The sequence below is a fragment of the Bos indicus genome, chromosome 7 (assembly GCF_029378745.1).
Source record: "Bos indicus isolate NIAB-ARS_2022 breed Sahiwal x Tharparkar chromosome 7, NIAB-ARS_B.indTharparkar_mat_pri_1.0, whole genome shotgun sequence".
In the NCBI taxonomy this organism is placed as follows: Eukaryota; Metazoa; Chordata; class Mammalia; order Artiodactyla; family Bovidae; genus Bos; species Bos indicus.
The window spans coordinates 51,145,851-51,172,708 of NC_091766.1; the positions used below are offsets into that span (position 1 = coordinate 51,145,851).

General features: G+C 37.5%; 1 protein-coding gene across 1 annotated transcript in view; it reads right to left on the reverse strand.

The window, feature by feature from the left end:
• Nucleotides 1-26,858, reverse strand: part of PFDN1 (prefoldin subunit 1) — a 73,963-nt gene that overhangs the window by 18,203 nt on the left and 28,902 nt on the right. Inside the window, exon 3 of the mRNA XM_019965044.2 lies at nt 14,657-14,741. Within this exon, the coding sequence (XP_019820603.1) occupies nt 14,657-14,741 (85 nt within the window). The remainder of the gene's footprint in view (nt 1-14,656; nt 14,742-26,858) is intronic.

Sequence of the window (26,858 nt, forward strand, 5' to 3'; positions counted from 1 at the left end):
GTTTCTCACTTTAACTCTCCATTCTACCTCTACTTTCAGACTTCTGGTCATAGCATTTTTTTGCTTTGAAATGCTGACCCCCCTGAACCAATCCTATGTATTAATAATAAAATTCTAATTGATCTTCAAGGCCCAGCTAAAATGCCTCCTTCTCTCATGAACCCAATCCAGATCTCTACAACAGGTGATGAGTGATATATGTGGGAGAAAGGAGGTATGATTCTTTTGTAACAGGTTCAAAACTTTCAGTCTCTTTCATCCCTACACTCAGTTTGTTTTGGCTCTACCTTAGAATATATCCAGATTCTGATCATCTCCACTGCCACAACCATGGTCCAAGCCACCATCAATCTTAATGCAACAGCCTCCTGACAAGTCTCCTTGCTCCCACACTTACTCTCCATAATCTATTCTCACCAAAGCATCCAGAATGGTGAAATTTAAAATGTAAATGTAAATCAGATAATATCATTCCTCTGGTTCAAAACCCTCCCAAAACTCCCAACTTCAGACCATAATACAAAATCCTTAATATGGCCTACAAAGCCCTATATAATCTATTCCCTGATACCTCTCTGATTTCATCTCCTACTATTCTTGCTCACTCAGCTCCAGCTGACATGGCCTCCTTGCTGTTCCCACAACTCATCAAATATGCTCTCACCTCCAGCGTTTTTATACTCGCTGTTCCCTCTGCTTGGAACCCTCTTCTCCGAGATGTACTCACAGCTTGCTCTCTTACTCTCTTCAGGTCTCTCTGCTCAAATATCACCTTGTCAGAGAAACCCTCCCTGTCAGCACTACGTAAGACAGCATATATATCTCTCACCATTCTCTCTTTATCCTGTGTTGTTTGTCTTTCTAACATTTATCAGTTATTTATTATCTGTCCCCTCACTCCCATTCTCCAGAATATAAGTTCCATGCCATCAGGGTCTTTGCTAATTATGTCTTCTTTGCCTATAATAGTGCATGGCACACAGTATTACAATAGACTGTAGGTTTCTTGATGTATAAAAATAAGAACAAAAAACCTCCACAGTTAGTCAAAACACCAAAGTATACTGTATAATCAAGACACCCAGCAAACATTTAATGATGCATTTTTTTTTACATGCATACTCTTCTTCTGGCCAACTTATTATTGGCCAGAGTCTTAGCTCATGAATCTTAGAATTGTTCACCCAGCTGGCACTAGTGGTAAAGAATCTGTGCCAATGCCGGAGACAGAAGAGATACAGGTTTGCTCCCTGGGTCTGGAAGATCCCCTGGAGGAAGAAATGACAACCCACTCCAGCATTTTTGCCTAGAAAATCTCACAGACAGAGGTACCTGGCAGGCTACAATCCATGGGGTCCAAAGAGGTGGACAGGACTGAGGGCACACACAGCCCAAAGGAAGGAACATCCACTGTAGGTGGGAAACTCAAACCCTGATACTGAAAGCATCAACACTTAAAAATTAAGGCAGCTGACATTTTACAATTAATTTCAAAACTTGATCCATTTCAAGGATCAACTCTAGTACCAGAAGCTCCTCTTCCTCTTATGTTTTCCGTCACCATCTACCTTTTATTTCCCTCTCATGCCTTCTCTAAAGAGATAAAGACACTAAGCCTGCCTTAATGAAGGATCTGAATTTGAACCTCAAAAATCCAGAAGTGCAAAGTGACTTTTTTTTTTTACAAATTTCTAGAGCTGATTAAACTTGGCCATAAATGATATCAATCTTGAGCTACTTGTAAAGGTTTTAAGTGCTGCCATACATGTCATTCCACATGAATCACAAGACTTCATCATCAACTATATAGCACAGGTAGTGCTGAAGACTGTGCTCTAAATTATCTCTCTAAGACCCTTTAGTTCAGTTAAAATGATTATGTGTTTCATTAAATTAGGCAGTAAAGCAGGCTGGTGACTTAAGAAATGCCTAAAAGGAATAAGCATTCCCAAAGCTTGCAGTGTCCAACCGCTCAGATTTCAAAGCTTTAGGTAAATATCAGGATCTTCATTAAAAACAGGCTTTCCCAAGATACTCCTTAGCAAGAATCTCTAATAAAAGCAATCCATTCTTTCTTTGGCAGTAAAGTGGCCAGATTCAAACCAAAACAAAACACACACAGAAAAAAACAAAACAATTATTACATAAAGGGATTTCTGGATAGGACTTCAGATGCAAAAATCAATAAGCAACTTCAGAATATAAAAATCAATAAATGCTCAGGTGAGTCAACAAAGAATGTGGAATACCAGAAATATAACTGCAAATTTGCTTCCAATTTTCACACACTCTACTGCTGGTAAATGCATAACAGGGGACAGGAAAGACACTTAACTCATTCCTTCAGTCATCATCAATTCCTGGGTGGGGAGACCCCCTGCAAAAGGGATAGGCTACCCAACTCCAATATTCTTGGGCTTCCCTTGTGGCTCAGCTGGTAAAGAATCCACCTGAAATGTGGGAGACCTGGGTTTGATCCCTGGGTTGGGAAGATCTCCTGGAGGACAGGAAGGCTACCCACACTCCAGTATTCTGGCCTGAAAAATTCCATGGACTGTATAGTCCACGGGGTCGCAAAGATTCAAACACAAATGAGCGACTTTCACTTCAGTGATCTTCAATAGCTTTACTAACAAGTACTAGATTGCTTTCATTCCAATCCCAAAGAAAGGCAACGCCAAAGAATGCTCAAACTACCGCACAATTGCACTCATCTCACATGCTACTAAAGTAATGCTTAAAATTTCTTCAAGCCAGGCTTCAGCAACACGTGAACCGTGAACTTCCTGATGTTCAAGCTGGTTTTAGAAAAGGCAGAGGAACCAGAGATCAAATTGCCAACATCCACTGGATCATCGAAAAAGCAAGAGAGTTCCAGAAAAACATCTATTTCTGCTTTATTGACTATGCCAAAGCCTTTGACTGTGTGGATCACAATAAACTGTGGAAAATTCTGAAAGAGATGGGAATACCAGACCACCTGACCTGCCTCTTGAGAAACCTATATGCAGGTCAGGAATCAACAGTTAGAACTGGACATGGAACAACAGACTGGTTCCAAATAGGAAAAGGAGTACGTCAAGGCTGTATATTGTCACCCTGCTTATTTAACTTATATGCAAAGTACATCTTGAGAAACGCTGAGCTGGAGGAAACACAAGCTGAAATCAAGATTGCCAGGACAAATATCAATAACCTCAGATATGGGGATGACATCACCCTTATGGCAGAAAGTGAAGAAAAACTCAAGAGCCTCTTGATGAAAGTGTAAGAGGAGAGTGAAAAAGTTGGCTTAAAGCTCATCATTCAGAAAACTAAGATCACGGCATCCGGTCCCATCACTTCATGGCAAATAGATGGGGAAACAGTGGCTGACTTCATTTTTCGGGGCTCCAAAATCACTGCAGATGGTGATTGCAGCCATGAAATTAAAAGATGCTTACTCCTTGGAAGGAAAGTTATGACCCACCTAGAGAGCATATTGAAAAGCAGAGACATTACTTTGTCAACAAAGGTCCGTCTAGTCAAGGTTATGGTTTTTCCAGTGGTCATGTATGGATGTGAGAGTTGGACTATAAAGAAAACTGAGCGCCAAAGAATGCATGCTTTTGAACTGTGGTGTTGGAGAAGACTCTTGAGAGTCCCTTGGAATGCAAGGAGATCCAACCAGTCCATCCTAAAGGAGATCAGTTCTGGGTGTTCATTGGTAGGACTGATGTTGAAGCTGAAACTCCAATACTTTGGCCACCTGGTGCGAAGAGCTGATTCACTGAAAAGACCCTGATGCTGGGAAAGATTGAGGGCAGGAGGAAAAGGGGATGAGAGAGGATGAGGTGGTTGGATGGCATCACCGACTCAATGGACATGGGTTTGGGTGGACTCCGGGAGTTGGTGATGGACAGGGAGGCCTGGTGTGCTGCAGTTCATGGGGTTGCAAAGAGTCAGACACAACTGAGTGACTGAACTGAACTGACTGACTAGATTGCTATCTCCACTTTACAGAAAGTTATTTCTATTACTAGAAAGAAGTTAAGGTGAAGAAAGATCAAGAGCCAAATCCACAGAAAGGTTTATGCTGGCAATGTGAGTTAAAATTATCAATACATGCAGATGTACTGAAGTCACATATGTGGTTAATTTTAAACAACCTGACTCTCTGGGAACACTGAGTTAGTGTAGTAGAGAGTACTATATAGATGTCTATTCTTACAATATCCATTTCTAATCACCATCTTCTCCACCTCACCCTCTCTCACAGGCTAACTGCACATTTCCACTGTCAAAAACCACATTAAAGTTATGCAAAAGACCACAATCACTTGGTTAATCTCAAGCATAACCACTGATTAGAACATGCTCTTTGAGTCCCCCAGCTCCAGCTCTCCACTATAAGTGGATGTGCATATGTGAGCCCTATGGGGTTTGTGGAAAGACAGAGCTCCATGTACTTGTCAGCACTTCAAACAAAAAACCCATTCAATGAGAATGGCACCATGTTACTTTTGCCCTTTCTCCTTAGGAACTAAATTAAACAGATTACAGACAGTGGCAAGAGCTGGTCTTATAACAGCCTCCCCCTTATTTGTTATTTTTAGCAATTTAGTCCGACAACGCCCAACAACTAAACATGCCTAGAATAGCTAAAGGGAGGGGGGATTATCAGATACTACCAGCAAAACACTAGTCATCACTTCCTCCAACCCTAAGAAAGAATCATTTTCCATGTCTTTATAGCATCACACAGCATTTGAGCTTTTAGAGTCTCATATAAAAACAGAGCACGTATAAAACATCAGTGGAAACTGATAATGCTTCCTGACATGAAGTACTGTTCCACCCTCATGTGTTTTCTTAAAAACATAAGCAGAATAAAATGAACGACACTGTTTTATACAAAAGTTAGGAGTTTAATGCATGTGTGTCCATTTTGGAAAAATTTCCTCACAAGATAATTACCTACCCAAAAGAACAGCCTCATGAACAGTGATGGAATTCAAATATTTTTATTATCCTAGTGGCAAGTGAGAGATTTGTTTGAAACGACAAAGTGAGATGGGAGAAAATCCTCTAATTAATCATAATTAGCAAGACAGCATCAAGCATAGACACTACTTTTAAATGAAATAATGGAGTAAAAATGCTTTGAAAAATGAATAAAATGGTAAAAATAAAAATATTAAAGTCCTAAGCAGCATAACTATCTATATCAGCAGATTAACTAAAATTCATTAAAACACATTTTATAAAATTTGCCACTTATAAAAAATGTCCACATACACTCAAGGAATTTAATAATTTTTCAACATTTTCTGAATATTTTTGCCACTATTTTAAGTATCATGTATTTTACATGATCACTAAAAGATAAAACACTACAAATAATAACATTCCTTGAGAATGCTACTTTATGAATGTGGAGTTAATAAGCTATTACACAGCTCTATCCAAAAGTATCTCTAGAACAGGTGATACCTAATGTAAACTACCTTTAAGCCATCACACACACAATCTCTGTGATTTCAGAAACTTAAACAACTACTACAAAGATCAAAGGAGATGCTGTCACCTTGTATTACATTCTAGCTGGCAAAGCTATAGACAGACAACTAATTTTATTTACCTGCAAAAATATGATTACAATTTACTTTTTTAAATTAAGATAATGATCTGAATAGAAAGGAAACTGGGTTTTTTTGTTCTGGTCTGCCTCCCTTCATCTTTTCATTTTAAGGGGGCATTTTTGCTTCCAAAGTGGCAATTCAAAAAAAGAACAAGGTTCTAACAATAAATGTAATAGAAGTGACCCTAGATATCTTCTAGTCCAACCTTCTTCTTTTACAGATGAGGACACCGAGGGTTAGAATACAGCAAGGGCTAGAATCCAGAACTCATAACTCAACAGAAGGCATTTAAATGAGAATTTAGTATTTAAATTAGGAATTTAGAGTAACGAATGCTCTACTACAAGTCTAGCTGACTTGGAGATCTCTATTTATACAGGTTCAAATATTAGTTTGGATCTTGTTTTTTTGAGTTAACATATACAGTGTGCTCATTAACACAGGTGTGGCCTGTCCACATTAAGTATTGAACAACTCATTTCTTCTGGCCAGCATCTATTACTTCAGATTAAAGGGGACCTACCATATAAAGACTGATCATAGTAAGAATTTAGTATGTGCTGTGTGTGCAAAGTCACTTTAGTCACATCTGACTCTCTGCAATCCGATGGACTGTAGCCTTCCACACTCCTTTGTCTGTGGGATTTTCCAGGCAAGAATAATGGAGTGGGTTGCCATGGCCTCCTCTCGGGGATCTTCTCAACTCAGGGATCAAACCTGCATCTCATGTCTCCTGTATTGGCAAGACGGTTCTTTACCACTACTGTCACCTGGGAAGTCCCAAAAATCTAGTACAAAGAAAGTATACTGACCAACTTCACCTTACCATCAAGTTACAAGAGCAAGGAGGCATACAAATAACAGAAAACAAAATCCAAATTCTAACTCATCAAAAGAAATAATTCACTAGGCAGCCTGAAAATGAATGGAGGAACTCTCAGGCACGGGAGGGAGGAGGCTAAGGACAAACATTTATGGTTAGACAAAGAAAAGTACAGACCATATAAAGCATACAGCTGCAAAGGCTGAGGTCAACAACCCTCTAAAGCATTCAAAGGAAGAGTCTGGTGTGGTTACGGACAAGTGTTCCACCCTGGGAATGTATCCTAGAAGAAAAGAATAACTGAATCAAGATGCAAAAAGCTTAATTCTGGACTAACTGGAATGCAAAACCTTTTTAAAATCTTAATCACAAAATGAAGACACAGAAATGAACAGATCAAATCAAAGGAGTATGTGTGTAAAATATCTGTAATATGCACTTTCACAGACAAACAAGAAATGGTCAATAAAGGGCAAATGTATCTGGACTGGTTACATCTACGTTCTTACCAGAACTGAAATACTTCTGCTGAGGAAATGAAATACACCACAGACAGTTTACATTTGGGCAAATATTAGCACTTGAATCATATCACATATATATTGACCAAGATACTGATAATATTGATAATAACCAATAAATACTCAACCAGAAAAAGGACCATACATGGGCTTTTTCAGATTCACTCTCCTCTGAAAGCCACAGAGGAGGATCACATAGCTACATTAAGCTACATGTCCTAAAACACCAGGACATGGAGACAGTGTGTATGTGCGTGTAATATATATATATATATAGTTCACTATAACTCTAGCCTTCCAACCATCAGGCCCTTTTAGACTTGAGTCTTAAGTAACTAAAAACTATTTTAAAAACATTCATTTTTATGTATGCTGAGAATGCAAATGAGCTCTACAAAGAGATAAGTATTCATCAGATACACAGATGACACTACCCTTATGGCAGAAAGCGAAGAACTAAAGAGCCTCTTGATGAAAGTGAAAGAGGAGAGTGAAAAAGCTGGCTTAAAACTCAACATTAAAAAAATAAAGATCATGGCATCTAGTCCCATCATTTCATGGCAAATAGATGGGGAAACAATGGAAATAGTGACAGACTTTTTTTGGGCTCCAAAATCACTGCAGATGGTGACTGCAGCCATGAAATTCAAAGACACTTGCTCCTTGGAAGAAAAGCTATGACCAACCTAGACAGCATATTAAAAAGCAGAGACATTACTTTGTCGACAAAGGTCCATCTAGTCAAAGCTATGGTTTTTCCAGTAGTCATGTATGGATGTGAGAGTTGGACTATAAAGAAAGCTGAGTGCCAAAGAATTGATGCTTTTGAACTGTGGTGTTGGAGAAGACTCTTGAGAGTCCCTTGGACTGCAAGGAGATCCACCCAGTCTATCCTAAAGGAAATCAGTCCTGAATATTCATTGGAAGGACTGATGTTGAAGCTGAAACTCCAATACTTTGGCCACGCGATGCAAAGAACTGACCCATGTGAAAAAACCCTGATGCTGGGCAAGACTGAAGGCAGGAAGAGAAGGGGACGACAGAGGATGAGATGGCTGGATGGCATCACTAACTCGATGAACATGAGTTTGAGCAAGCTCCGGGAATTGGTGATGGACAGGGAAGCCTAGCATGCTGCAGTCCATGGGGTCGCAAAGAGTCAGACACAACCGAATGAATGAACTGATTCATATCTGAAATCCCAACATATGGAACAATAAGAGAAGTTTCACCCAAGACTCCCAAATTCAAATCAACATAGAAAAGAGATGATTTGCTAAACTTGCAATTATTTCTTTTTTTAATTTTAAAGATACCAGACATGCTTAGCTATCTAGTTCCTACTGAAGGTGGGTACTCACCAAGCTAACTTTTAGAGCACAGACATTTTATATTTCACTTCTCTCTAGACTCTCAAACTCTCCTGGGATAGAGTAGGAGATGTCTCTGGAAAACAGATCTCCTCAGCAAGAGGCTAAGCGATAAACTATGCAAATATTTTATGAAAACATCTTGTCTTAAGGGTAAAAATGAGCTGTCTGCATGTACCCCAACGTTCACTGCAGCACTACTTAAAACAGCCAGGACATGGAAGCAACTTAAGATGTCCGTCGACAAATGAATGATGGTGGTACATATATTCAAAGGGGTATTAGCCATAAAAAAGAACAAATTTGAGGATGAACCTAGAGCCTGTTATGCAGAGTGAACTAAGTCAAAAAGAAAAAGACAAATACCATATATTAATGCATATATATATATATATATATATATATATATATGGAATCTAGAAAAATCGTACTGATCAATCAATTTGGGGGGTCACAACAGAGATCACAACAGAGATGCAGACATACAGAACGGACTTGTGGACATGGGGAAGGAGAGGGTGGGATGAACTGACAGAGTTAGCACTGAATCAAATACATTACCATATGTAAAACAACCAGTGGGAATTTGCTGTATGACACAGGGAACTCAACCAAGTTCTTTCTAACAACCAAGACCAGTGGGATAGGATATATGTGGGGAAGGAGGTTCAAGAGGCAGGGGACATATGTATACCAATGGCTGATTCATGTTGATATATGGCAGAAACCAACACAACACTGTAAAGCTATCATTCTCCAATTAAAAATTTTAAAAATGAGCTGTCTGGAAAGATAAATTGTGGTGCAACTATATAACGGACTACATACAGCAATGAAAATGAACAAATCACAATCTCAACATGAACATATCGAATAGTTTACAGACACAATGTTGAGGGAAAGAAGAAAAGCAAAAAATATGGAGATTGATTTTGTTCACATCAAGTTCAAAAACTTTTGAGGGGTACCTACAGAGGTAGTAAAACTTTTTATAAAAGAAAATAAATATCCAGAATTTACAGTTGCCTGGGGGAGGGGGAGAACAGGTGAATGGAAGCGGGTGGCACTCTGGTGTCCTGTCAATGTTTGATTTCCTGACTTGGATGATTGTTACAGGTGACTGCTTTATCATTACTGATTAAACTACATGAATTTTAATACATATTTCTGTAAATGCCGTATTTCACTACAAAATAAAGAAATGACGAATTTTTTAATGGATTCTAAACTTTGAGGTATGCAAGCAGATGAACCACTGGGTATAATTCTTGTTTAATATATGTAAAACATTCTGCCACTGGCTTTGCTCTCACCTGCCCCTCTCTCTTCATTGAAAACACAGGTAAGAATCAGTGCTTAACATACAGTAGTGTCCACCTGACATCACCTCCAAAGAGGGTGTCCCATCATACACACAAAGGTACCAGCTCAAAAGTGAAGTATTTAGGGCAAAAACTAGGCATCCATCCAAGTGCCTACCAGTCACCACCCATGCTGTGGAAAAAATGATCCTCCTTAGGCAGAGTGAAATATCCTTAATCATGGGAACTACTCCAAAACATTTTCTCATCAGAGTCTCAGAACTCAGCCAACTGCAGAGTGTCACAGGCACCTCCTATCCACTTTTCTTACCACTAGTCTTTCAACTTGTTTCAGGAACTATCATCTGACCATAATAGCCATTTTTATGGAAGAGTCAGGACTTTCACAGTTTCTCAGATTTTACTTATAGCATGGGCTGGAGAGCTATTTCACAACTCTGGGATTGAAACATTCTGCGTCAGAGTGGTATTATGCAGGGCAGATGTCTTAATTTCCTTATTCTTATTTTTATTGTGTCATTGCTGAGCTAACCTGGGTGGTGGAAGGGTGGGAACCACGTCAGAAAAAGAGAGGAAGGAAAGTGGTCAACCAATATTTGCATGTGCCTAAAATATAAGGTGAATCTTAGACTTTAGGCAGATGAGCCTGAAGCAGTAATTCAATGAGAGAGAACACAGGAGAATGATGGTCAAAATGTATTCAAACACATCACTGAAAGCTTACAGTTATCTCAAGTATTCCAAATACTTGAGAGTCAAAGGCAAAAGGGGTCAAAAATTCAGCTCTAGCTCATCTAAATGCTGAATCTAAGTTTTTGCAACTGTAAAAGTCCACAAGTAATTTTGTTGTTGTTTTTTTTTTACCCCCCAAAAGTGAGCAAAAATATAGGATGTATTTTTCACTCTTTAGAAGATATATATCTCTTCAATCCATCAATAAGGTTTTAGGTCACTTTAACTAAAACTGAAATTAAAAAAAAAACAAACAAAAAACAACTCAGGTCTTCCCTGGTGGTCCTGTGGTTAGGAATCCGCCTGCCAGTGCAGGGCACGCAGGTTCAATCCCTGGTTCAGGAAGATGCCATATGCTGCGGGGCAACTAAGCTTGTGGACCACAACTACTGAGCCCACACCCCCAACAAGCCACCACACTGAGAAGGCCCCGCACTGCAACTACACAGTAGCTGCAACAAAAAAAGCCTGCAAGCAGCAACAAAGACCCAGAGCAGCCATAAAAAAAATAAAACTTTTAAAAACTTGTACTTTCCCCAAGAAGGGGATGGCAATCCACTCCAGGATTCTTGCCTGGAAAATCCCACAGACAGAAGAGCCTGGCGGGCTACAGTCCATTGGGTCACAAAGAGTCGGACACAGCTGAACAAACAACACTACATTACTACTGTATTTTGTGTCTGATACCTCAAAAGTGTCTGTGAGTTTAATGACAGGGTGTCTAATTAAACTCTTAAATCTCAAAAAAATAAAAACTTGTACTTTCTTTATGTAGCAATGCTGTATATTTCAAAAATTATTTTTATACAGACAGATGAGACACATGAAGTCCTAATCAGAAACCCCAATTATATGTATGTCATTTTTAAGAAGTACAATTTTATACTTTCTAATAGCATATACTGTATTGTGTGTTATATACTCAGGCAGCTTCCTTAAAGTTATTTGTTATCAGTATTTAAAAAAAAAATAATGAATTCCCTCAATGACATAAACAACATGGTTACTCTACCATACTAAAGGCATCATTTTATTTTTTCTCTTCAATTGGAGTAGCATCATTGGTCTGCTAATCACCACGAGGATGAAACTGTGACATTTGCTCCCAGAACCTGATCAATCATCTTTATAAAGGAAAGGTAAAAATCTATACAACACTATCACATTGTGAGTCTGTTATGAAGTCACTTCCTAACCTAACCCAAGAAACTGATTATAGCCTGAAAAACCAACATAGGGGTATTAAAATGTAAAATACTGAATTTTAAAAAGAAAAAGACAGCCTATCTTCCCAAGGTTAACATGGTACTTATTTCTACCCTTCTAGTAGGTAACAGAACTCCCTATCAAGAGGACATGAGAGCAGAGACTCCCCTGGAGGTCCAGTGGGTAAGACTCTGGGCTTCCACTGCAGGGGCCATGGGTCTAATCCCTGGTTGGGGAACTAAGGACTTGAGTGCAACATTACAGTATTCCCACTTTTGCTTCAGAAGAGGAAAAGGGCCAGAAAGTGAGATACCAGGCTAGTTGACAATGTCGGCACAGCATACTAGCGTTATTAAAAGCTAAACAAATTCCAGGTAATCCTTGCACTCATAAGTTAAGGACTAGGGGAAAAAAATATGGAGAGGGCAAAAAGAAACTAAGAATGGAGGTGGAGAAAAGGCAGTCTAAAAAATACTAACGAAGGTGGGCTCTCAGATCAGACCAGCACCTATGCTACATCATGGCTGATCCACAGTGTCATTTATATAGACTACTGGTAGGGGATGCAGAGGCATACCCAGCGAACCAGGTCAGAAACTGGAACTCTTGACCCAAACCAAAAACCTTACTTCATAAGGGATGATAGGTGCTAAACGAAGCAGCCTGGCCTTAGTCTGCAGAGTTATTGTATAAATTATGCTTCCTCAACTTAATAGTAAGGTATCTGAGGGTTCAAAATTATTAACAATAATGATAATTATGTTGGACTGGCAAGAAATACTAATGCTCAAAAGAAGAGACTATATTTGAAAGGCAGAGTAATAACTGGAAGACCTTGGGAAAAACTATTTAGAGCTCTGAATCTGTATCAGGCTTCCCAAGTAATAGGAAGTAATATTTGTAATGACTTCAACTGATAATAGTTTATAGGCTCAAATCCTCACATTGTGCTATGAAACTAGAAAAATTAGAACAAGGGGAAAGCACTTAATTGAATACTGAGGAATCAGAAGATGCTTCTCAGAAGTAGCCCTAAACTAAGATCTTAAGGATTAACAGAGTTGGTAGGAAGAAGAAGAGGAAGTTCCCAGACAGAATTACTCTTTTTATAGTTGTTAACAAGCATTTCAAATACCAAAAAGCGAGCTAATCTATTCTATCATCTGACAGATATCAGAATACTCTTACCAGTATTTGAGAGACTCCATGAAAGGAAACTTGGAAAATGAATTTCCTGATATTCACCAGAGCTAAATAGTATGCTAAAATCATCATCTGTGGCAATTTTACACCTTGATGTTTCTTTTTAACTATGAAAGTTAACATATACTTGTTACAATTTATCCAACACAGAGGTTATAAGAAAAAAACAATTACAGCCACATCCCATCTAATTTCCTTAGGGTAACTAGTGTTAATTTAATACACACTTACAACAATCATACTCAATGTTCATATACAGATCTTGGCTTTTGTTTGTTTTCATAAAAAGAATTATTTACATATTACTTTGCCACTTATTCATCAGGACAATGTTTAGATATATTTATCAACAATTGCAAAAACACATTTTCTTTTTTTTTTGGTACTCTACATGAAATAGTTTTGTTCAGTTTTTTTTTTTTAAGGTATTTTTGTTTGGAAAACTCAACCTAGAAGAGTTGGGCTGACAAAAATGATAAAGTAGGAAATAATAAAAACCTGATTACTACAAGGTAAGTTTTCTTTTTTCTGTTGTTTGTTTTGTTTCACAATACATTTTCTAAGCTACAAAGCCATTATCAAGTCTGCTTAAATTTTTATCAGTAGTCAAACAAAAATAAGCCTAAGTAACCTAAAACACCACATCCTTGCCCAAGCCATGCCAAGTTGGTGTCCTTGAGAAATCCCCAAAAGGCTATAAGGGATGTCTCATCAATTCAGTAAAAGGCTGAGTCAGATTCTGAACCACTGCCTCAAATAGTATTCAAAGAAATTAGATAAAGTGACCTATGAAGTCACTGTATCCACCCCCATCTCAGGAAATCTTGGTCCCCAAAAATAATGACCAATTTTTTGTCCTATCCAACTTTTACTACACAGAGGATAGACCATTCACCAAAGTCCAAGAAAACTATTTCATTAAAGGTTTTAAGGACTTCCCAGGTGCCTTCCCTGAAAGCTCATCTGGTAAAGAATCCACCTGCAATGCAGGAGACCCCAGTTCAATCCCTGTGTTGGGAAGATCTCCTGGAGAAAAAAATGGCAACCCACTCCAGTGTTCCTGGAGAGAGGAGCCGGGCAGGCTACAGTCCATGGGATCACAAAGAGTCAGACACGGAGTCGTACAACTAAACAGCAACAGCAAAGGTTTTAATGTGTAAGAAGATGATAATAATAAACTCCCTATTTTCCAAACACTTATAAAGTTATTTTTCTTACCTATCATCTTTTTCCTTAAGAAAAAAAAGATTGTTTTCTTGACTGGAGCACTATCCTTCAGATAAATAATTAGTTTTCGCTTGGTTGCCATGCCCTCCTTCAGGGAATCCTCCCAATTCAGGGACTGAACCCAGGTCTCCTGCATTGCAGGCAGATTCTTTACTGTCTGAGCCACCAGGGAAGCCCAATTACAGCTTACTACTCACTCTGTCCTTATGTAGAATTACAACATGTAAGAGTCATATATCTAGATTCTTTAACTACTATTATCATTACCCACTCTCACACCCATCTGCCACAATATGTGGTATTCACATACACACTGTGCTTTTATTTTTTAAAAATAAACATGTTCACTCAAAGGAAATGGAAGAAACACATTCAGGTTAACAATATCCTATCCTAAAGTATCCAAAACTCCCTAAAGTTTTAAGAGACTAGTCTTTTTTTTTTTTTTTTTTTTGGTCATACACTGCCATAAAAAGACTGCATCATTAGCTCTAGCACAATCAGAAAAAATAAAAACAATGTGACATGACCTTGGTAGGCACACATTTTCATTTCATGTGACAAAATGAGATCATTACTTTTCGCCTAAAAACTGACTACAGCTATCATTATTCACTCAAAACCTACTTACTTCCAATTCTTTAATTTTTTCTTCTGCTATCTTCTGTTTCTCTAACAGCTGATTATGAATCGCCTCCTTGGATTGAAGAATAAACCTAAAAACACAAATGGTTGAAGATTAAGCCACTTGACCACTATGTTTATCAATAACCATATGCCACAAATACTAAACGAAGAAAACCAGAAGGATCATCTCCCAACTCAGAACAAATAAAATGCATTATTATGTTAATATGACCAACTTCCTCACGAAACGTCCTCAGGCTGAAGCCTTCTTGGCTGAGAAGGAATAAAAGTTTAAAAGTAAATTTTGCCTTCAAGAAGGGAATCAGGCTTCAAGGATATTCACAGACAAGAAAAAAAGTAAGGGAGATAAAAATCTATTGCAGGCTAAAAGAAAACTGAACAAATAATAAAAATCCGCCCCAATTTTAATTTTTCAGTTTTCTGTATCAAATTTTATCTAGATATCTTTCAAACAATATTTGTAAACCACAGCTCTTCCTCCAATCTTTAAAAAATTTTCTCTGTAACAGCAGTAACTCATGACCTTTTCAAGTCACAATCAACTACTGTGTTAGGATCAATGCATTAGTGTTTATATGAGTTCCTCACACAAAAAGCACTGTATAAGCCCCAGTATCTTTTACTATATCCAGAGTGTATAATACCTCTGAAAAGCTCAAAAAGCACAGTGGCAATTTTCAACTTTTTCCATTTTACATCCAGACACATTAGTTACAGAAGATGAGGGAAGAAATATGGGGAACCTTTAAAAATTAATACTAAAACTGTTTTGGGACTTTATGTTCATAAGTCTTGCTGCAGGCAAAGGAAGAACAAACTATTTTTATAGCCTAAAGTAAGTAAACTGAAATATTTCCCTTCCACTGGAAGCAAGGGAAAATCTCAATTACTCAAATCTCTTTTAAGAATTATCCAACTCAGTTATAAAAAATTAAAAAAAAAAAATAATTACACAGACTGTTTCTTCTCTTTGCATATAACTTAAGAGTTTAGCAAAAAACTAAACATCATCTCTTAAGAACCCATACAAGAAAGCACATTAAGTTAGCAACAGAATGTTTCCTCTACCAAGGGCACAAAAACAACACCGTATCTCACAAAAACAACACTGTATCTAGGTAGGTTCTTACTAAGTGGGTCTGTTATCACAGACAAAAAAAACAAAAAAGGACAACTCTAGCTTTGCCCAGACACCTAGGAGGAAACTTTTTTCCTCTTTTCATGAATACACCCTGACACACATATAACACAGTATGGTGTGATTCTTTCTTTCACTCCACAAATTATTAAGCATGTGTCCTGACAAAGACAGTCCAGGAAATTTAATTGATAATCCTAGTCTTCAGTACTAACTTGACCCTTTGCAAAAATCTTATTCATATATTTACTGCAAAGATAGCCCACATTCATGCAAAACAAGGATTACCATGTAATGCTTTGTGTCCAAAATACTCATATTATTAGTCCAAGAGACAGGTGCTATTTCTGATAAGACTACAGTTTACAGAATATTTTTCTCAGAACTAATTATTTAGTGTAGTATTCAAGGAAAAGAGTTGTTTTGAACTGTAGTAAGTCTTGGTGACAACATATAAAAAGTATTACAAATCAAGGCCCGAGTTACCAAATTATGTCATTATACGCACAATTTTACTAACAAAGGCTTTTGGCCAAGGAAATAATTTTCAGAGTAAAATATACATTTTTAAATAGCACTGATTGCTAGCCAGTGAGTAGTATTCTCAAATAATAGGTCATTAGACATTATCTTTATTAGTGTCTGGGAAATTTTCAAAGCTAAGATTAGAGGTCAAGTCATTACTTATGTGGTCTTTAAAAATAAAGTATCTGAACAGATACTAAATCCCTTGAGCAGAAAATAAAATTACTAGAAAGCAAGAACACTCAACAAAAACATGTTTTTCCATGACCATACACCCCTGAGGTATCTATACTGAACTGGGCCAACTTCAAAGGCCAAAGAGATGTCATCAAAGCTGACCAATCTACTTACAAGCCTGAGGACATCTTAGCCTTGAAAATTTTAAACAGGGATGAGTATGGAGTAAATGCAAATGTCTACTTCAAAGAATAATTACATAGACAAAATTCAAAAAAAAATTACAGAAAATTTGGTTTAGTCCTCAATTTTTTTTTTCCTAATTGTATTTTATTTTTAAACTTTACATAATTGTATTAGTTTTGCCAAATATCAAAATGAATCCGCCACAGGTATACATGTGTTCCCCATCCTGAACCCTCCTCCCTCCTCCCTCCCCATACCATCCCTCTGGGTCGTCCCAGTGCACTAGCCCCAAGCATCCAGTATCGTGCATCGAACCTGGACTAGCAACTCGTTTCTTACATGATATTTTACATGTTTCAATGCCATTCTCCCAAATCTTCCCACCCTCTCCCTCTCCCACAGAGTCCATAAGACTGTTCTATACATCAGTGTCTCTTTTGCTGTCTTGTACACCGGGTTATTGTTACCATCTTTCTAAATTCCATATATATGCGTTAGTATACTGTATTTATGTTTTTCCTTCTGGCTTACTTCACTCTGTATAATAGGCTCCAGTTTCATCCACCTCATTAGAACTGATTCAAATGTATTCTTTTTAATGGCTGAGTAATACTCCATTGTGTATATGTACCACAGCTTTCTTATCCATTCATCTGCTGAAGGACATCTAGGTTACTTCCATGTCCTGGCTATTATAAACAGTGCTGCAATGAACATTGGGGTATACGTGTCTCTTTCCCTTCTGGTTTCCTCAGTGTGTATGCCCAGCAGTGGGATTGCTGGATCATAAGGCAGTTCTATTTCCAGTTTTTTAAGGAATCTCCACACTGTTCTCCATAGTGGCTGTACTAGTTTGCATTCCCACCAACAGTGTAAGAGGGTTCCCTTTTCTCCACACCCTCTCCAGCATTTATTGTTTGCAGACTTTTGGATCGCAGCCATTCTGACTGGTGTGAAATGGTACCTCATAGTGGTTTTGATTTGCATTTCTCTGATAATGAGTGATGTTGAGCATCTTTTCATGTGTTTGTTAGCCATCTGTATGTCTTCTTTGGAGAAATGTCTATTTAGTTCTTTGGCCCATTTTTTGATTGGGTCGTTTATTTTTCTGGAGTTGAGCTGTAGGAGTTGCTTGTATATTTTTGAGATTAGTTGTTTGTCGGTTGTTTCATTTGCTATTATTTTCTCCCATTCTGAAGGCTGTCTTTTCACCTTGCTAATAGTTTCCTTTGATGTGCAGAAGCTTTTAAGGTTAATTAGGTCCCATTTGTTTATTTTTGCTTTTATTTCCAATATTCTGGGAGGTGGGTCATAGAGGATCCTGCTGTGATGTATCTCGGACAGTGTTTTGCCTATGTTCTCCTCTAGGAGTTTTATAGTTTCTGGTCTTACGTTTAGATCTTTAATCCATTTTGAGTTTATTTTTGTGTATGGTGTTAGAAAGTGGTCTAGTTTCATTCTTTTACAAGTGGTTGACCAGATTTCCCAGCACCACTTGTTAAAGAGATTGTCTTTAATCCATTGTATATTCTTGCCTCCTTTGTCAAAGATAAGGTGTCCATATGTGCGTGGATTTATCTCTGGGCTTTCTATTTTATTCCATTGATCAATATTTCTGTCTTTGTGCCAGTACCATACTGTCTTGATAACTGTGGCTTTGTAGTAGAGCCTGAAGTCAGGTAGGTTGATTCCTCCAGTTCCATTCTTCTTTCTCAAGATCGCTTTGGCTATTCGAGGTTTTTGGTTTTTCCATATAAATTGTGAAATTATTTGTTCTAGCTCTGTGAAGAATACTGTTGGTAGCTTGATAGGGATTGCATTGAATCTATAAATTGCTTTGGGTAGTATACTCATTTTCATAGTCCTCAATTTTTAAAATGCCAAAGACACATTGTATTGAGGATTGGAAGGAGTCCCCAGAAACATTTGGATTTCTGGGGAAAGTCTTTAGAAAACACCTTTATCTGGTGTCAAAAAGAAAAAAAAAAATGAGTTATTAGATGTTACTTTGAAGATAGCTATTCAAAGAAATAGAGGAAAATAACAGAATGGGAAAGACTAGAGATCTCTTCAAGAAAATTAGAGATACCAAGGAAACATTTCATGCAAAGATGGGCTCGATAAAGGACAGAAATGGTATGGACCTAAAAGAAGCAGAAGATATTAAGAGGTGGCAAGAATACACAGAAGAACTATACAAAAAAAGATCTTCATGACCCAGATAATCACGATGGTGTGATCACTCACCTAGAGCCAGACATCCCGGAATGTGAAGTCAAGTGGGCCTTAGAAAGCATCACTACAAACAAAGCTAGTGGAGGTGGGAATTCCAGTTGAGCTATTTCAAATCCTAAAAGATGATGCTGTGAAACTGCTGCACTCAACATGCCAGCAAATTTGGAAAACTCAGCAGTGGCCACAGGACTGGAAGAGGTCAGTCTTCATTCCAATCCCAAAGAAAGGCAATGCCAAAGAATGCTCAAACTACCGCACAATTGCACTCATCTCACATGCTAGTAATGCTCAAAATTCTCCAAGCCAGGCTTCAGCAATACGTGAACCATGAACTTCCAGATGTTCAAGCTGGTTTTAGAAAAGGCAGAGGAACCAGAGATCAAATTGCCAACATCTGCTGGATCATCGAAAAAGCAAAAGAGTTCCAGAAAAACATCTATTTCTGCTTTATTGACTATGCCAAAGCCTTTGACTGTGTGGATCACAATAAACTGTGGAAAACTCTTCAAGAGATGGGAATACCAGACCACCGGATCTGCCTCTTGAGAAACCTATATGCAGATCAGGAAGCAACAGTTAGAACTGGACATGGAACAACAGACTGGTTCCAAATAGGAAAAGGAGTACGTCAAGGCTGTATATTGTCACCCTGCTTATTTAACGTATATGCAGAGTACATCATGAGAAACGCTGGGCTGGAAGAAGCACAAGCTGGAGTCAAGACTGCTGGGAGAAATATCAATAACCTCAGATATGCAGATGACACCACCCTTATGGCAGAAAGTGAAGAGGAACTAAAAGCCCTCTTGATGAAAGTGAAAGAGGAGAGTGAAAAAGTCGGCTTAAAACTCAACATTCAGAAAACTAAGATCATGGCATCTGGTCCCATCACTTCATGGGAAATAGATGGGGAAACAGTGGAAACAGTGTCAGACTTTACGTTTTGGGGCTCCAAAATCACTGCAGATGGTGACTGCAGCCATGAAATTAAAAGACGCTTACTCCTTGGAAGGAAAGTTATGACCAACCTAGATAGCATATTCAAAAGCAGAGACATTATTTTGCCAAAAAAGGTCCATCTAGTCAAGGCTATGGTTTTTCCAGTGGTCATGTATGGATGTGAGAGTTAAGACTATAAAGAAAGCTGAGCGCCGAAGAATTGACGCTTTTGAACTGTGGTGGTGGAGAAGACTCTTGAGAGTCCCCTGGACTGCAAGGAGATCCAACCAGTCCATTCTAAGATCAGTCCTGGGTGTTCTTTGGAAGGACCGATGTTGAAGCTGAAACTCCAATACTTTGGCCACCTCATGGGAAGAGTTGACTCACTGGAAAAGACTCTGATGCTGGGAGGATTGGGGGCAGGAGGAGAAGGGGACGACAAAGGATGAGATGGCTGGAAGACATCACCGACTCGATGGACATGAGTTTGGGTGAACTCCGGGAGTTGGTGATGGACAGGGAGGCCTGGTGTGCTGCAATTCATGGGATCGCAAAGAGTCGGACACGACTGAGCGACTGAACTGATGAGTGGTATATAATAAGTATTATGTACACTACTTCTCAAAGTAGAGACTCTCATAGGTATCTTGCCTGATGGTTTATGGAAAGCCAAATGGTAGATACTGTTCTACAGCTCAGAATGTGCTGCAAAGGAAAAATAGAGCATGAAATGAAAATTTATTTTCATATAACAAATGATATATCCAAAATGTACTTATTAATCCTCAGTATTACATAACCTACAATTGTCACTGCTTTGTAAAAAAGCCTCTACACTGGAAATCAATGCCATGTGGCTATGTACGTAATCTACCAATGATGCGTAGCCTGCTGTTTCATTTCCTCATTTATTTGTAACTATGCCATCTGAAAAACATAATTTTACAATGACGTCTGGTTTTATTTGAGAAACATCAGAAGCTGTGTTCTGAACTGCCATGCAGTTTGGTACATAACTTCCGTTTTCTAATGATTCAGCACGTATCCACAGTGTTATTCCCTGCCAAAACACAACCTAGAATCAGTGGCAATGCTGTCTTTTGGCTACACTTGCAAAGTATGGTAACCTGGACACACACTATTCAGAAACAACGATATGCTTATGATAATGTATTTTGTCTGGGTGGGAAATTTTTAGAATATAAAAACATATTTTAGTGGTATTTAAGGAATCCACAAATTATATAGCATAGAAAAAGCTAAATAAGAATGATCGTATCTTATTCCTTTGTCTCATTCCATGATGATGAAATAACTTTGCCTGTGTGCACAAAGGCCTACATGCAAATTTTTTTTATTTCATAGTTTTTTAGCAAAACAAAAACAAACAACAACCTAAATCCCTTAGTAAAAATGCAATTAAATTACTCAGCCTTTCACAACTCTCCACATTGTAAAAGCCTGAGTAAGACTTCTATTATTGGCATCTTGTAGAGCAGACATCCAGGACAAAGAAAAAAAAATTTTTTTAACATTTTGCTGAGCAACCACAAATATTCCACAATGTGGAGAAAAGGGAACCCTCGTGCACTGTTGGTGGGGATGTAAATTGGTGCAGTCACTACAGAAAACAATATAGAGATACCTCAAAAAATTAAATATAGAACTATCCTATGATCCAGCAATTCCACTCCTGAATATTTATAGGAAGAAAATGGAAACACAAATTAGAAAAGATATATTCACCCATATATTCATTGCATCATTATTTGTAATAGGATATGGAAGGAACCTAAGTGTCCATCAATAGATGAATGGATAAAAGACATAAGATATATACATATATATACATACATAAATATATGATGAAATATTACTCAGCCATAAGAAGAATAAAATCTTCCCATATGTGAAATTAGTCAAAGGAAGACAAATACCCTATGATTTCACTTATACGTGGAATCTAAAAAACAAATAAACAAACTTAGCAAAAAAGAAACACTGATATAGATACAGAGAACTAACAGGCAACCACCAGAGAGGAGGGGCAAGGGGAAGAAACAGGTGAGGGAAATAATGAGGAACAAAATTCCAGGTGCAAAATAAATGAGTCAAAGGTATAAAATGTACAGCATGGGGGTCACACTCAACAACATCTTTCTGTGGTGACATATCACAACTAGATTTGCCATGGTGATCATTTTGAAATGTACAGAAATATCAAATCACTATGATGTATAACAGGAACTAACATAACATTTTAGGTCAATTATACTTTAAAAACACACTAACTCATAGAAAAAGAAATCAGATTTGTAGTTATGAGAAGCAGGGAGTGAGGGAAGGGGAATTGGATAAAGGCAGTCAAAAGGTACAAACTCCCTCTAAGACAAGTAAGTACTAGAGATGCAGTGTTTAACATAGTAAATATAATTAACATTACTGTATGTTATATATCAAGTTGTAGAGTAAGTCCTAAGAGTTCTCATCACAAAGAAAAAATATTTTTCTCTATTCTTTAATTGTATCTATGAGATAAATGTTCACTAAACTTAGGTGACAAACATTTCATAATGTATGTAAGCCAAATCATTAAGCTGTACACCTTAAACATACACAATGCTTTTTTGTCAATTACATCTCATTAAAACAGAATAAAAAAAGAAATACAGAGGGCCAAAATGAAGTGAAATGTGGACATGAATTTGAGCCAACTCCAGGAGATAGTGAAGGACAGGGAAGCCTGGTGTGCTGCAATCCATGGGGTCACAAAGAGTTGAACACAACTTTGCAACTGAACAACTCAAGAAGAAAGCAATAAACTGGTTTTCACCTTGAGCATCCAAACTGTCAAAGAAACAGGATTTAAAACAGAAGATAAAATCTAGGCACCATCCAAAGTAAGGAGTTATTAAGATAATCCTGAATTAAAGGATTCCACCCTCAGTCTAGGGAGGGGGGAAAAAAAACTTGTCTCTCAGTATGTAAAATAAAAGAAACTCGTCTATCCATACCATGGTATTGAGTAAAATGGAAAAAAAAAAAGGTCCCCTAAGAATCTGTAACCCTAAGCTGACTTCCTCATGGGTTGTGGTCCAAATTCAAGCTCATTTCCTCATGGGCTGTGGTCCAAATCCAACCTATCAGGGAATTACCTGGAAGTCGGTGGTTAAGACTCCACACTTTCACTACCAAGCATGCAGGTTCAATCTCTGGTCAAGGAACTAAGATTCCATAAGCTGTGCAGGGTGGCCGAAAATAAAACACGAAAATAATTAAAACAAACAAACAAACAAACAAAAAAACCTACTATATACGGTCCAGAAAATTTCACTCACAGAATTTAATTTACAGTGTTCCTACTCACATAAATCGCAAAGGTCTAGTAAACGTGAAGATGGGTTAAGAAAAATTAATCAAACTGAAACACAAAGAGGAAAAAATGGCATGAAAACCAATAAAGCAAAAACAGGATATAGCGAGCAAGAGATAATAATTAAGCTGCCTAACATATGTGTTGGAGAAGGAAATGGCAACCCACTCCAGTATTCTTGCCAGGATCCCACGGACAGAGGAGCCTGGCAGGCTACAGTCCATAGAGTCGCAAAGAGTTGGACACGACTGAGCAACTAACACACAACATATGTGTAATTAGAGACCCAAAAATAGAAGAAGAAAATTAGAGAAATATTTGAAGAAATAATGGACAAAAATTTTCTAAAACAAATGAAAAAAAAGAAGCCAAATCACAGTTCCAAGACACTCAGAGAAAGCCAGACAAAAATAAATACAACAGAACAAAATTACATGTAACATAATCAAACTATTGAGAACTAGAAAGAAAACTTTGAAGGTAGAAAATGACACATTGCATTAAAAGAAACAATGGTAAGAGTTACATCAAATTTCTTGCCACAAATTATGCAAGGAAGAAGACAATGGAATGACATTTTCAATGTACTAAAAGACAAAAGCTATTAATCAGCATTACACACACATTGAACATATCTTTCAAAAATGAAGGGGAAATTCAAACTAACACACTCAGAGAACTTATTCTAGCAAACATAAACAAGAAATTTCATAAGTAGTTGTTCCAGCAGGAGTATGATAACATATGTCAACTTACAAAGAAATGAAAAGCACTAAAAATATTACAAATTAAGATAAATTTACTGCTCCATGTTATGTGCCAGCCTGGATGGGAATGGGGTTTAGGAGAGAATGGATATGTGTATATGTATAACTGAGTCCCTTTGCTGTTCACCTGAAACTACCACAACACTGTTAAAATCAACTATACCCCAAGACAAAATAAAAAGTTTAAAGTTTAGAATTAAAACAACAAAAAAGATGTAAATATAAAACACATGTTTTTCTCATTGTTAATGATTTTAAAAATAGTTCACTGTCTAAAACATGGGTTGACAAACTACTGCTTGCAGGCTGAATTGGTCACACTCATTTGTTTACAGAATGTCTATGGTTGTGTTCTCCCAACAATGGCAGGTAAGAGAGCTGAGACAGGAATTATACAGTCAGCAAAACTATTTATATCCCATTAAAAAGCAAGCTTGTCAAATTCTATAAAGCAATTATTCTTCAATTAAAAAATAAAAAGCTTGTTAACCCATGATCTAAAGCAAAATAGTAACAATATACCATGGATTTCAATACATATCTTAAAATGTATAACAATAAAAAAAGTGCAGAAATTTGAAATATAACAAGATGAAGTGATATTATTTAACAACAGGTTACAATAAACTAAAGACATATTGCATAAAAATAAGGTAATAGCTAAATAAAAAAAATTTTACTAAAGACTAATAAGCCAAAATGAAGATAACACAGGATCATAAAACATACTCAATTAATCTAAAAGAAGGCAGAAAAAGAAAAAAAGGAATATAGAACAGATGAGGAAAAGACAAAGCAAGCAGCAAGGTGGTAGATTTAAATCCAATTACAGCATTAATTACTGGAAATGTAAATGATCTAAAGACCCCAATTAAAAGGCAAAGATTGCCAGATTTAATCTAAAAGCATGACCCAACTACATACAATCACAAGAAATCCCTTTTCAATAAAAAGACACAGATATGTTCCAAGTAAAAGCACAACCATCACACCCTCAAGGATGGAAATAATCAAAAAAGACAGATAATAACAATTTTTAAGAGCATATGGAGAAGTTGGAACCTTCATACTTTGCTGATGGATACATGAAATGGTATACCTGCCGTGGAACATTCTGACAGTTCCTTAAAATGTTAGAGTTACACTTCAGCAAATTCTACTTCTAGAAATATACTAAGAGAAAAGAACAAATACACACAAACACACATGCACAAAAACTTGACTATAAGCGTTCAAAGTAGATTATTCACAATAACCAAAAAGTACAATTAAAATGTGCATCAAATGATAAATGGATAAATAAAATGTGGCACAGTTATACAAAGGAATATTATTTGGCAATAAAAAGGAACAAAGTACTGACACATGCTATAACATGGATTAACCTTTACCACATAATGCTGACAAGAGAGACACGATCATACGCTATATGACTGTAAGGTTATATTTATGTGAAATATCCAAAATGGGCAAGTCTATACAGACAGAATGATTAGTGATTGCAAAGGGCGAGGGGAAGGGCTTCCCAGGTGGTGCAGGGGTAAAGAATCCACCTGCCAATGCAGGAGACACAAGAGACATGGGTTCGATTTCTGGGTTGGAGAGATCCCTTAAAGAAGGAAATGGCAAGCCACTCCAGTATTCTGGCCTGGAAAATTCCGTGGACAGAGGAGTCTGGCAAGCTACAGTCTATAGGGATGCAGAGAGTCAGACACAACTAAGCATGTGCGTGCGCACACACACAGCCAGAGGAAAGGGGTATTATGGAATAACTGATAATAGGTTTAAGAATACTTTTTGTGGCTATATTTTTCTGGGGACTTCCCTAGTAGTCCAGTGGTTAAGAATCCACCTGTCAATGCAGGGGACACAGGTTCAAACCCTGCTCCAGGATGATCCCATGTGTCATGGGGCAACAAACACCTTGAGCCACAACTACTGAAGCCTGCACACCCTAGAACCTGTGCTCCACACTAAGAGAAGTCACTGCATTGAGAAGCCCACTCATGTAGCCCCCGCTCACCACAAGTAGAGAAAGTCTGTGCACAGCAACAAAGACCCAGTGTAGCCAAAAATATATAAAAATCTTTAAAAATTTCATAAATATTGAAAAAAACACTAAATTGTATACTTAAAAACTATTAAGAGTGAATTTTGTTATAATTAATTTTATCTTTAAAAAAATAACCAAGGGACTTCCGTGCTGGTCCAGTGGCTAAGATTCCATGCTCCCAATGCAGAGGGCCCGGGTTTGATCCTGGTCAGGGAACTCAATCCCACGCGCCACAACAAAAGAGTTCACACACCACAACTAAAGATGCTGAGTACCACAACAAAGATCGAAGATCCCGTGTACCACAACTAAGACCTAGTGCAGCCAAGTAAATTTTTTTTAATATTTAAAAAATAAAATATAGCCAAGAATGGACTTTCTTGGTGGTCAGGTGGCTAAGACTTCGTGTTCCCAATGCAGGGGGCCTGGGTTCAATTCCTGTTTGGGGAACCAGATCCCACCATGCTGCAACTAAGAGTTTCCATGCCACAACTAAGAGTTTGCAAGCCATGATTAAAGATCCCTCATGACACAACTAAAAGATTCTACATACTGCAAATAAGACCTAGCACAGTCAAATAAATAAGCAAAACCTTAAAAAAAAAAAAGCCAAAATACTTAAACTGACATTTCATCAAGGAAGAGGTAAGAATGACAAATAAATGCTCAACATCATTAGTTTTTAGCGACATAAAAATTAAGCCCACAAAGAGATACTGTTACAGTTATTAGAATAGCTAGAATTAACAACAAAAAAAGGCAATACCAAGCGTTGGTGAAGATGGAAGCAAC